The following is a 13493-nucleotide window of genomic DNA, read 5'->3' as shown; positions in this document are numbered from 1 at the left end:
TAAGTAAACAGTGACTTGGTAGCCAAATGGATACAGTGTAGACCTTTGTTACATACCACACGGTCATCTGTCTAATAAAGGTGAATAAAGCCACCAACATTTTTTTTTTTAAATGGTTAATTGCATCCCTAAAATATTATTCTGTGTGTGAGAGTCCGTCCTTCACAGATCTCGAGAGCCATTCATCTGATCCGATGCAGTGTAGAATGTGGTGCAATGTGGCCCCCCCAGCAGCACCTCTGGGGGCCAATCGGCCTGATCCAGACGGGCACGCGCTCCGAACAGGCACTGCACTAGTAAACCTAAAGCAGAATATACACTACATTGATCATAACGCAGAACACAAGGATTTGTTTGTGTGTATGTGAGAATTATATACTGAGGGACCAAGTGGAACAGCAAACTCACAGATGTGATATACAACTTGTAAAGTTACAGTAAATAAGACGGAAACTGTTAAGCTCATTTGTTTTTATTTAGCTAAATAACTTTACAGGCATGGCAGGTACTTGGATTTATTATGAATAAATAAAGTTACAAAATTATAGAAATTTAAGGTGCAGATTATAAAAGAAAGTGATACAAATATCCATCTCTACTGAAACACATTTATGACAAAATCCTTATTTCGGTTAAAATAATACAAAAAACTCTCATATTGAAATAAAACGCATAAAAATATTGCATGCTATACAAAATGAATATATACATCACAGCACATTTTTGGAGTTTAGACAGTTGTAGCAGTTCTGACAGGCGGTGGAGGGACAAAAGCTGGAAGAGCCACTGATCTTTCAGAGGGAGTCTGAAAAAGAAAACAAGCCAAGTAAAATATTATAAATCCGCAAAAGAAACAATGTTCCACTTAGATGTGTTTTATTAGAAAGAGGACCTGCTGTAATCCGTTGTAATCAGGTGGAGACTTCAGCCCTCCTGTCAGCAGGTTATGAGGAGAAGTTTCTGTTGGGGTTGTTACTGCCTGTGAGCGACAAGAAAGAAGCTGAAACAACCAGCCAAAACCACGAAACGCAGAGTTCATCGAGCAACATGTTCATGAATGGAAACACACTGTATCTGATGCATGATATGCAGAGTATGGTATATGTTTTATACTCTACTAGCTCCTCCTAAACTATAACTATCAAATAATGTGTTGTTGTTGTGTGACGTGATTCTAACCTTCTCAACAGCTCTGGATTTTGGATATCTTGCCTGCCGACCTGCAAAACAGAAAAAAAAAGTCAAAACACATTCATCACAGAATGTTAAGAAAACATGTCATCGTGTTTGAAGACTTGATTCAGATGTTTTTGCTAAGCAGCCACCTACTTTTGTTCTTGTTAAAGTAGACACAGAAGTAGATGAAGCCACCCAGCAGGACTAGGAAGAGAAGGCCGCAGGGGATTCCAGCTGCAAGGCCGGCGATGGCAGATCCACTCAGCCCCTCACCTAGTGTGACCAGGACAAACAGTGAGGAGCGATTTTACTTCCGTTGCACCATGTGTGACAATGTGAGAAGAAATGCAACGCTTTAGACACACAATCTAACAATTTGCCATACCTGGACCGATTCTCTGGACCTCAGACGGCTGTCCTTCAGTCATGCGAGCTTTGGGGATGACCTGAAAACTGTACGTCAATTTGGGATCGAGGTTAAAGATGTCGGCACTCCTAGCGGCGCCAGGTTTCTGCTGGATGGTGTGAAATCTGTTTGCGCTGCCTCTGGTTTGGGTACCATTACGATTCCTGCTCAGGCTGTGCGGTCCTTTCATTTGGATGTCAAACCCTTTACAAAAGCACATGCAGTTCTGTTTTGTATGATACTAAAGCATCAAAGTTGATCAATCGCAAAAGCATATTTACCACATGGCAGGATTTCACTTACACGTCCAACAGGCCTGTTTGATTAGGAACATCTTATATTATGGACATAGAGAATAAGACGTAAAGAAAAGTGACACTTTTCACACTACTTTTGTCCTTAACATACGGTATACTTTTTTTACCAAAACAGCGCTGCTCAGCTAGAGGATTAGCACATAGCACACTATTTACACCCCTATCCTCTATGTGGAGTTTCTGTTTTCAACCCTGGTGAGTTCTGCTGAGATGTACTAATTCAAAACAAGAAGGTTGGGTTTGTGTGCGTTGTCTACAGATCTCCCCTCTTAGAGTTAATTACTGCTTTACCTGTAACGATGGAGGTGGGCGGGACCTCCCAGGTCAATGTGACGATGGCTCCATCGTGATTGGCGAACAAACTGGAATCTGAGATCGACGGACCTGGAAAGAGAGGGATTGTGAGCTGGAGGGAACTCAAGAGAGGGCAGGAGAGGGAGAGAGAGGGAGGGAGGGGATACCAAGACTGGAAAGCTTTGTTTAAAAAGGGAAAGAGCAATCTCAGGTTATCCTTAACTCTCTATATAAAAGGCCCGTTGTTTCCTTTTACTCTGGTAATGCTAGAAGTCAAAATTAGAAGCTGAAGGCAACAGAATCGTTAAAGTATTTAAAAATGACACACATAATCACTGTACTAGTCTATAACCATCAAAATAGGCTTTGTATTAGACATGACAAGTATGATATAATATCCAAAGTAAGTGTAGTAAAGTGGGGTTGCAGCATTTCAATATTTCAGCTGGTTCATGTGGGACTAAATGTATGTAGTTTATATACCGTTGAGTAGTTTAATCTAGTATTTAAATGTCTCACCATAGGTTATCTTAAATCTTTTACACATAAAATGTAGTAGATGCATACAAGTAAAAGTACTGCAAAACTGTATTCAACAACAATTAATACGTAGCACTTGAGTATCTGGTTATTTTCCACCCCTAATAATGTTACAACCAACAAACCAAGAACAGCAATACTGTACCTCTCAACTGAATTTCCCTTCTCTGGCTGCCAAGTGGGTTGCGACAGATACAAGTGTAGTTCTGGAGGAGAAAGTTGCTGACGTTGTAGCCCCGTATCTGGAGCTGTGTGGTGTCCCTGCTGATCTGGTGAGGTGTCGTGCTGGTGACAGCCTCGCTGCCTTCGGACCATGACACCACGGCCTGAGGCGAGGCCTCACTGAAGCAGTGGATGGTCACCACTATTTTGCCATCGGAGTCAACTGTGGTTCTCACAGCTGGCAGGAACATCCTTGGACTACCTGAGGAAGATACTTCTTGTTTGGGGCCGGCTACAAAAGTCACTGATGCGTACAACAGATTGCTAGCTTGATAATCTGAGAAATCTAAAACTTACCTGCAGTAATATTGCAGTTATAGGGTTCGACAGGATGGTCCGCCACGCACGTGACAGTTTTCCCGTCGAGGTTATGTGAGGCGGCGACGGTCAGGCGGAGGTTCCCTGCTCCACTGCTGGTGTTGCTCAGTGCTGGGAAAGAAAGCTGGACCTGTGCGGTTCCCCCCGACCACAGACAGAGGTACTGCAGGTCCACGTTATTCACCGACTGCACAGAGCACATCGGGTCGCCCGACGGCCTCTCTGTCCAAACAGAAAATGAATCAGACATTATGAAATTGAAACAAGCATTCATTCATGTTTTGGGTCCTAATTTTAGTTTTTTTCCTTTTAGTATGTTAATACAAAAGGTCTTTAAAAACAGTAGGTGTAAATATGGTAGAAGGCTGTAATCCCATAGCTCTACTGAAGATAAAACATTACATGTAATGTGCAAATTAAAAACTGAATTGTCTTTCCTGAAGTAACCAAATCTAAATATTCGTTAAGACCTATTCAACAATTAATTAAGACAAAGTAGCAAAACACCAAATCCTATCACATGCACACCAACGAGGTAAAAACTCCTGCTTTTCACACACCATAAATCTGAGTAGCCTACTCACCAAATACTTTCAGAGTGAAAGTGGTGGAGGATGTTCCCAGTCCAGACTTGGTCATTTCAATGGTGTAGTTACTGGTATATACAAGCGGCACGTTTACAAAGCTAAGGGACCCATCCGTCTCGATCCTCAGCACCTTCTCTTTGTTGTCGGCTATGTCAGGGGGAGCCCCGGAGTTAATGGCCCACGTGACTACAGGTGAACCGGCCATGAACCAGATAACCGCCGGGTCAGTGGCACCGCTGAAGGACACAGCCAGAGTCGCATTGTGGCCAGCAAAAGTGTTCACCAGCGTAGGACCAGCAGGGGAAACCACCAGTTGACAGTATGTACCTGTCCGTGAGATAAGTCATCCGTTTACCGAGGAAATATTCATCTCTCAGTTCTCCAAATCCTTGTTACAGTTCAATACATGCTGGTGGTAAGTGGACATGCAAGGCACTGCGTGTCCGTTATAGAAGCACACATACATATAATTAGTGGTTCAATGTGAATTAGAAAGAAAAATGAATATTAGCAACAGGAACACAATTTAAAGCATTTTCTTACTTTGTTACGGGCTTTTCTCTGTAAATTGTCAAGGAATAAACCAAGCAGAGCAAGCATTTACTTCACATCTTACCTTGAAAAGTGAAGCGGAGTAAAATGGCCAGAAGAACTGCGCTTAATCTCCCAAATTCATCCGGCCAGGTCATTTTTGTTAAAACAGGACCGACAGCAGAGTTGCTCACCAATTCACCAGAGATAACTTCTTTTTTTAGCTGATTATGAAGCTAAAATCGCAGCACAAAAAACCCCAAGCGAAGAAATGTCCTTGGTGTCTTGGACAGAAGTGAATGGATCCGCCTGTGTGTCCTCCTGTCAGCAGGGCGCGTGAGTGGCTCACCTGTACCGAGTCAAAGCCTTGATTGTGCATATGAGGCCACGCCCCTCGTCTAATTTCACATAACAGTGCCGACTTTATATTTGTTTCAACTCCAATATCATTTCATTCGAACGTGTGTCCATTAGCCTACATAAGGCACATGAAGTTGATTTAATTTATAAATGTACATATCTAATGCGGTCTATGCGCCGGGATCCACATTGCTGGTACCCTTACCTTTGACTAACAGTAATGTGAGACAGTAAACAAGCCCTTAACCTGCGAACTGCGTATGTTCTTTTACACTCACGTGCCAGTTTATTAGTTACAACTGGATTACTGCATTATAATAATATTGAATATAAATACAAAAATGATCATACATGTTGAGTCAACACTTCTACAAAACTGAACATCATGACCTTCACGAAATTAGGAGTTACTGCAGGATTTTTGTATTAGACTCAATTAGGTTCAGCTAGGTGAACCCAATAAAGCAGGTATTTTCAAGTATTGCTGCTTTATTCAACATAACATGGTGCAGAAATATGTTACTGGCCAAAGATGATACAGCATGTTAACCGGTAAGAACACAGCTTCAGAAATAATACTATAAAACCACCAGTGTGAAACACTTAGTCCGATAAATCCCCCGGTCTCACCACCACTCTTGATGAATATCCACCACAATATGTTTGTTAACAATGTCAAGTTCAAACCAAAAGGAACAATCTGAGGCATTTTGAGATATGAAAAAGACTGGCTGCTTTATTGTCATGGTAATGTTTTGTACAATCAACAGAGAATTGAGGCGCTTACGGTAAAAGTCCGATCATCTTCCCTCACTTATACTGAGAGACACCGTCTGAAACCCGGTTACAATTACACAAACTATACAATCACCAGCGGACATGACACTGATCTTGAGAGACATGATCATCTCAACATGTTCGGGTCTTTATCTACATACATCATTTACAAAAACTGCACCGCTTAACATGTGAGAGCATGTACAGCAGAGTCATGTAACGGTTGGTGAAATGCATCGTCCTGGTATTGTACAGTGTAAAACAAACAGCAGGTCTGGGTTTCAATTGTTGCATAAAGACTGCTTGTCTGAAGTCAGATTAATAGCCTATGATACAGATGAATGCAAGTTAAAATGCACATAAAAGACAAGATGATCCTTTTGGGCTGGTCTGCTGCAGGACAGTGTTTCTCAGTACCTCCCTGCATATCCTCAGGAGTCGCAGTCTCAAAAACAGAGGGATTAGACCGAAACGTAAGCTAGTCCTCCGGGTGCGCTTGCGCAACACAGTCCAGTTATTCATTAGAGGGTCCTGCAAGGAGAGAAGAGAATGTAGATATGTAATCCAAGACAAGAGTTGCAATTACATTCTTTAATTAGCTTTGTTTCCATCACCACGAGACACTCAGAGATGGTGAATCTAAAAGGATGTAACATTAATATTCCAAACAGATAAGTTCTCACAAGTGGCAACCTCGCTGCACGTATACGCAAGATGAAAATTGAAAAAGATTGATCAATAATGCATTTCTTTGGTATACAATGTTTTTCTTACCAATTGTTCAGCAATGACTTACTGCCCACTTTCCTAGAAAACTAATATAAAGTCAAACTTGGCCTATTGCCCACCCATATGAATATTACAAATACTTAAAAGCAGCAATATATATATACGACATTCGAAACGTTAATATAGCAGCAAACAACTATTTGCCATGTCATGATCACATACACTGCAGGACAGGAAATAAACTGGGACATTTGACTTGGTACGTTTGCAACTGTATAATGGTGTATAAAAGAGGAGTAATGGTGTCACACTCCCTCAGTGTGTGTGTGTTGTAATTCGAGTTTATCGTTTCTTTGTTGTGGTAGCCGGGCCGGCCACGTGTGCATGTTAGTGCATGCGAGTCCCTCCCTTTGAAACTCCCCTTCCTCCCTGTTTCTCCGTGATCATGTGCCACTGGCTGGCTAATGGCCGTCGCTCTGCACTGCGCGCTAACCGGGCTGGGCATTCACAGGAGAGCGGTGAGAGACGCGCGCAGGCAATCCTGGCCCAGACTTTGAATGTCAACATTGAATTTAGGAAAGAAGCAATACCTAGATAGACAAGAATAGGATCATTAAGATGTAAACACTCACCCTTCTGCCAAGTCCTGTGCTCCCCTTTACGTGCTCCTGAAGCCTCTATATCGTCCCTTGCTCCTTCAGTTTGCTCACCAGGTCCTCAACCGTCTCCACCTTCACTCCCGCCAGTCTCTGTGGGGGCTCATCCACTCTCACCACCTCCAACCGGGATGTCATGTCCAGCCCCAAGTCTGCAGGATTCACTTTAGCGATCTTCTTCTTCTTGGCTTTCTGAAAGGAAGAACACACAAGAGAAGTATAGATTCCGTTCTACTTTAAAACACGATCCGTCAATCCAACATGTATTAAAAGGGATTGCGGTATGGAATGAACATTTTGTATAGATTTACATAACTGGGCTTTCTGAATACAGCATTTTATTGTCCCCTGCTACCTACCATGATATTAGGCAGGGTGGCATATCTCGGGGTGTTGAGTCGAAGGTCTGCGGTGAGCACTGCTGGTGTGTTGATCCTAATAGTTTCCAGGCCACCATCAATTTCTCTCACCACTTTCACCTTGTCTCCTTCCAATGACACCTCTGATGCGAAGGTACCCTGCGATATTAACATACGGTACAAAGTCATAACATTTAATCCACAAACAAAACATTGCTAACCTTGCCATGGCAGACAAAAATGATGTGAGGTTACTTGAGTTCATGAGACAATGAATGTGCTGCTTGTGATTGGTTCGACAGTAACAGTTAGTGACTACACTTTAATTTAACAGCACAGGGGGTTGGTTACAGATGTAAAGAACACATTTTAAAACAGTGGAACTTTGAAGTTAGCTGGTTGACATGTCTGGATTTACATTTTAATCAGTGCCTCACACTGCTCAGACTGTACACAGTGAGATTACATGTCAACAAAGTGCTCCACCTACTGGTCGGCTAGTGGAACTTCACCTCAACCGTCTGAGCAGCGTTTGACCTGCTCTGCTGATCACTGTAGCTCTGACTGACTCAAACTAGTCTCAGCTGACCTCGATAAGCCGGCACAGAGGCTCAGCCTGATATCAACACTGCTATGTCAACGTCACATATCTGACACTTGTTAAGACAAAGTAGAAAAAATAGAAACCGGGATTTGGGCGATTTTCAGATCATAACATGATTTGAGACAGGTCGGCAAACTCCTTTTAGGAATAAATAGAACTCACCTGAGGCCAGTCCAGTAAGGCTGCGGTCATCTGGCCGGTCTGATTGCAGTCATCATCGATGGCCTACGGAAGCAACACAAGTCATTGGTTTCAAGTTGAAGTTTAAGGTTCTTTATGATCATATGCTCAACAATTACAGTAAAGCAACTGTTGGCAATGTAAACATTGGATATCAGGCTTCCTCCAACAATGCTCATTAAATGTTTTTTTCTTAAATCACGCAAATACATTTCAAAATGAGAATCTAAGACATAAATAGTGCAAGTTTAAATATAGGGACAATATATAAACATGAATAAAATATAAAATAAAAAGTAATTTATGGCAAGAAGTATTGAAAATAAATGAGCTGAATGTAACGTATGTGCATATGAAAAGTAATACATATTAGTCGATTAGTCAACTATTCGTCGTTTTAAGCTAAGTCGACTGACACTTTTCAGAACATCTCTGGTAAAAAAAGTGGTGCTTGTGAGGGATGTTTTGTGTTTTACAGATCTGTCGATTAAATCAAGTAATCAACAAAAATATTTTTTTGTGGTTGAGGGCAGCCCAATAGTGACATTCACATTCACACAGCAGGAGGTGTGATCTGATTTAGAGTGAAATGAATCCGGATTTCAACCTGTTTGCCGAGGATGATGAGTTGAGCATCCTCCTGCTTGGCCAAAGCAGCCATGATCTTGGAGACCTGCAGGGGTCCCATCGTTTCGTAGTCTTTCCCGGTCACTTCCACGTGAATGCCACGATCCGCTCCCATGGCAAGGGCGGTACGGATGGTCTCCTAAGGGAGGGAGAAATACGGGTCAAAGGAACTTCTTTTCAGAGTCAAGAAGAAGAACTGGGAGCTGCTGCTCCCCAACTTAAATTGTATTACCACAATATGGTAGTGACTCAAATGTATATGATGTTTATCTCCATATTAACAAATATAATAACTACATTTTTAATACATAGCTGATAAAACTTCTTTCTCATGTTGGCTTGCTTCAGAAGTTTGCCCTGATTAATTACATTATGAATAATTCAACATTCTGGACCTGAAAAACTATTTAAATGCCACAGGGTGTTTATATACATTACAGTGTATATTCCAACAATTTATTTAAATTTAAAAAATGTTTTAATATAAGTAAATATAGACTAAGCCTGCACTCTGGTTTGGTGATATGTACAAACAAATTATTATGAACTTATTTTTAAGTCATCTGCAACACAGGAAAATTACAAATTGAATAAGCAAAATGCTTTATATCCAATTGCACTGGAATAGATTTTCAAGTTGAGTTATATATCATTTCTATTTTCTTTGTATTCATTTATTCTCACGAACAATACACATTGATCAACATCACTGTGAATATGCCAGTGTTACCCAAACGGCTAATTTGCAACAAATAAAACGCACAACATATAAAATAAGAACAAAAGATAGCACAACATGAAAAGCTGAAGAGGATAAACAGAGAGTAGAGGAGTAAGGCAGCGCCATGCAAAGTAGGACATGTAAAAAAAGAAGGCAATTAATAAAAAAACAATGATAAGCAGACAATCAGCACTTCATTACCGCATGATTCTGCTAAAAGATCATTTCAGGTAAAAGCTGAAACCATGAAAAGAACTCCTCCAAAAGGCCTCAAAGTCTCCCGGACATTGATGAACAAGAAAGGGCTGCAGAGGCTGGCCCAACCTCACCCACCTGCGCTTGCTGTGGGCCGCAGCTGACAGCCACAACCTCCTTAATAAACTTCTTCTCCCTCAGCTTGACCGCCTCCTCCACAGCGATCTCACAGAAGGGGTTCATCGAGTGTTTAACGCCATCCGTCACCACGCCGCTGTTGTCCGGCTTCACACGAATCTGAGGAGGAGGAAGACCAGAGGACAGAGTCACTATGGGGGCAGCAGATGATAAACAATCCAGGTAGCCTGGATTCTAGGGCCAACTGCCAAACACAGAGAGAGAGTGAGAGAGAGAGAGCCAGCACAATGTCTAGAGGTGAGAAGACAAGACATCTAGTGATGCAGGGGGGGAAAAAGGGTCTGGATATTTAATTCTAAAACCTGTTGTATTGATGTGCTGTAGAAGAGCAAGAGCATTAGTGAGGTCTAGCGATGAGGTTTAGCTCACAGTTTACATACCAAAGGCATCTGATGTGTTTGAGGTCAGGGCTCTGAGCCGGGCCGAACAAGTTCTTCCAAACCAAAGCGATAAAACAAAATGTATTTTAGGACCTAGCTTTTGAGCAGGAAGGCACTGTCATGTTGGAACAGAAGATTGTCTTCCCCAAACTGATGCCACCAAGTTGGACCGCATACGGTTTGTATATTATTTGTCTATTGGATGCTGTAGCTTTAAGATTTCCCTGAAACAAAAGTGAAGGACCGAGCCAAACCGCCCGAAAAAACAGCCACAGAGGTAGAAACACAGGGGTATGCGGGCAGGGGTGGCCATATTTGTGTGGCCATATACCGTACCTGTATATAAAGTATATAAACATGATGATGAATATGAATAACATCACAAATAATGGTATGTTTTAAGAGGACTCAATCTGACATAGGCCTTACTACAGCATACATAACAAGAGCAAATTTAGATTCTCCCAAAACACACATAATCTAAACAAAAGTACTTTTGCTGACTCATATTATGATCATCTGCCTGATGCAGAAGAAAACTTAAGATGTGTCACAGCACAGATCCTGCTGAGAGCAGCTGGAGCAGGACTGTTCTTGCTGTTACATGAAACAGCTGCAAATATTGATTGTGGGTGTACATAGGAGACTGTAACCTCGCTAAAGAATATTGAAATCACATTAATTGTTTGACTGGACCGTGCACTGTTATCGTACAGAGATGGAGGAAAAGCTGAAAAATGTACATGTCCTCCATATAATCAGCCAGACAGAAGTTAAATTACATAACTTAAAAACATCAGCCTTACACAACTGTTATGGAAACTAGCAAGTCTCACATTGCAGCATTGCTAACAATAATCTAAAGTATTCCCCATACTGCATCCTGTTAGGTGACCATTAGCTGGTTTATCTATCAAATACGTGAACAGGTAGTTTTGCTCCTTAGCTGTTGAATCACAGCCAACTGGTGCCAGCAGGCTAACGTTAGCTAGCTGAACCTAGAAAGTCAAGTGAGTGAGTACAGGACAAATGTACTTGAGAAGGTGAATACGCCCGTTGGAACGGTGAAAGGATAATTACCTTAACTGCGTAGTCAATGACACGCTTAACTCCAACGAGGACACGGCCAGACATTGTGGCTGAAACGTTTGACTACGCGGTACAGTAGACAGCTAACCAGACAAGTGTCACCGCAGTGAACCTTCACCCAAGGAGGAGAGGTCGGACTTATTTTAGGGTGACTCCAGTTGAGGAAGCGGAGGAGACCGCCTCCCGTTCCAGCCAATGAGAGCAGACCAGAGTGAAAGCTCTCTATACTGATTGGCCAAGAAGCGCTTTGAAGCCGTTGTTAAATTCAATAAAAAAAATAAAAAAACTCAGTCGGTGTCCTGGTTTTAGTGAGTTAATGACAACTAATACTTATTTAAGAGTTTCGGGAACATTTTTTAAATTAATTTAATGCACACTGTCCAACTGTCTGATGGTTTAAATAGCTCAAACTATATGAATAACGACAAAATCACCTGTGAATAATGTGGCGCTCCTCATATCTGTGTCGTAAACAAGAGCCGAAGAAGAAACGTTCTGCTTTATGTGTGACAAAGTTCAAGGCTATAGAGTGAGTTAACGTAATACATTGCAAGTTATACATAAGCGTGACTTGATAACATATTTCTGATTTTAGGATTTTTAGAAAAGTGTCTTCTAATACCAAAGTTGAGTAGAACAAAAATGTCATACTATACATTTTATTACTGGGCTATGTAGGCAATTATTAATTGCCCACATAGTTATTAAATGTGAATTGCCTAATTATTAATTGCATACAATTTGACTTTGCCTATTGTACTGTATATGTTATCTTGCCTTTGTATGGTTTCAAAGAAAGCCTCATCCACTTTTCTTTCATTATAATATAATTTCAAATTAGGGAACGGGAGCAACATTAATCTCAAATTACAGCAATATCATGTCCCTCACTGACACGTTGGTCGGACCAAATATTATAAAGATGCCCATGACCAAGCGCCACGACCACTTGGTTAGATTTAGGAAAAGATCGTTGTTTGGATTAAAATAAGTACTGAAATACAAAAGTTACATGAGAAATAAATCTACTTTGACATCTGGTTTCACACGGGGAATAGTTTGTATTGGACTGTATTAGTTTTAACTAGGTGTACTAATAAACTGGTGTGGGTTTGTTGTTAACCTTGAGTAAAGTAGCCTAAGTCAAAATCCCTTAGGAAACCACTGCTAAAGCACTCTTTACATTTAAGTCTTGCTGGAAGAGTTGGCTTTCCCTGGATAAATAATAAACTTCATAATTTTAGAAGTAAATGTAAAATTCAAAGTGATAGAAAAATGTAGTGCGAAAGTTTCTGCCATTGTAATGAAAAAAAAAGATCTTATTATCTAAAAATAATGAGAAACATTCTCAATATTTTGAGCTAATAAGCAATTATTTCGAGATAAATAAGTCAGTATTTTTTTTATTTGATTTTTTCAAAAATATTTACTCATTATTTTGAGATAATAATTCATTATTTGATAAGGTTCCTTATTATTTTTCTCATGATTTTGGCAGAAATTACCAAATTGTGTCCATAAAGACTGGTAAAATTAAACTGAAATGAGAGTCAAAGTAACTAAAACAAATATTAAAATGAGCTGAATGTAAGAGATTTGCAAGGACAGCCTTCATTCTCTGGGGATCAATAATAATGTGTATGTGTCATAGCCAATAAACGTTTCATATGAATTTTGAATTCGTGGTCAGAGTAGTATGTATGAAAGCCCATTTCCACAGCAATAAAAAAAACACTCTTGGTGCATCTTCAATGTACTCACAATCCATTTCTATGTCAAATAGGGTAACCTGCCAAAGAGCTGCTTCTATGACTGTTGTGTTTAAGTATCTCATAATTTCGATTTTCCATCTCATATTTTCTATCATTTTTATTTTGTTTGCTGGCACAAATGGGCTTCCATATATTGCCACCTTGTATCCCTTGAAGATACTTTTGTGACATTTGTGTTAACATTACTCTCAGGACACTAATTGCTGATTAAGTTATACTTTTTTCATTTGTATTCGACTCTTTTAGTCTGTCTCACTTTCTCTCATGTTTACCAACAGATAATAATCCCCCTGGTAACGTTTCGGTGTATTATTATAGGTTATAAACCGTTGTTTTGAACGTGTTAACCGTGTGGGAGGGAAAATCTTCCAGCTCGACGGTTGGAGTCAGTTCGGGTCATCCAACGGCAGCAGCAGCAGCAGCGGCGGCAGCGGCCTCCATTTTGACTCCGACAC

General features: G+C 40.7%; 2 protein-coding genes across 2 annotated transcripts; both read right to left on the bottom strand.

Moving 5' to 3' along the window:
- Nucleotides 1-730: 730 nt before the first annotated feature.
- On the bottom strand, nucleotides 731-4563 carry vsig10l (V-set and immunoglobulin domain containing 10 like; the record flags this gene model as incomplete). Its single annotated transcript, XM_079165544.1, has 10 exons — nucleotides 4477-4563; nucleotides 3858-4187; nucleotides 3253-3495; nucleotides 2879-3157; nucleotides 2191-2283; nucleotides 1562-1786; nucleotides 1330-1449; nucleotides 1180-1220; nucleotides 893-979; nucleotides 731-805 (listed from the first exon to the last, which is right to left on the bottom strand). Exons 1-10 carry the CDS (start codon nucleotides 4547-4549, stop codon nucleotides 731-733), a joined length of 1566 nt encoding a protein of 521 aa, XP_079021670.1. The 5' UTR covers nucleotides 4550-4563.
- A 904-nt stretch (nucleotides 4564-5467) lies between these two features.
- On the bottom strand, nucleotides 5468-11398 carry etfb (electron transfer flavoprotein subunit beta). The gene is made up of 7 exons (XM_079165555.1): nucleotides 11258-11398; nucleotides 9738-9896; nucleotides 8664-8822; nucleotides 8039-8101; nucleotides 7273-7431; nucleotides 6890-7105; nucleotides 5468-6059 (listed from the first exon to the last, which is right to left on the bottom strand). The coding sequence occupies exons 1-6, from the start codon at nucleotides 11309-11311 to the stop codon at nucleotides 6935-6937; spliced, it is 765 nt and encodes a 254-aa protein (XP_079021681.1). The 5' UTR covers nucleotides 11312-11398; the 3' UTR covers nucleotides 5468-6059; nucleotides 6890-6934.
- Between the last annotated feature and the right edge of the window lie 2095 nt (nucleotides 11399-13493).

Source organism: Pholis gunnellus (genome assembly GCF_910591455.1).
Source record: "Pholis gunnellus genome assembly, chromosome: 8".
Classification (NCBI taxonomy): Eukaryota; Metazoa; Chordata; class Actinopteri; order Perciformes; family Pholidae; genus Pholis; species Pholis gunnellus.
The sequence above is the reverse complement of the archived record's forward strand: the minus strand, read 5'-3'. Positions and strand labels throughout refer to the sequence as shown.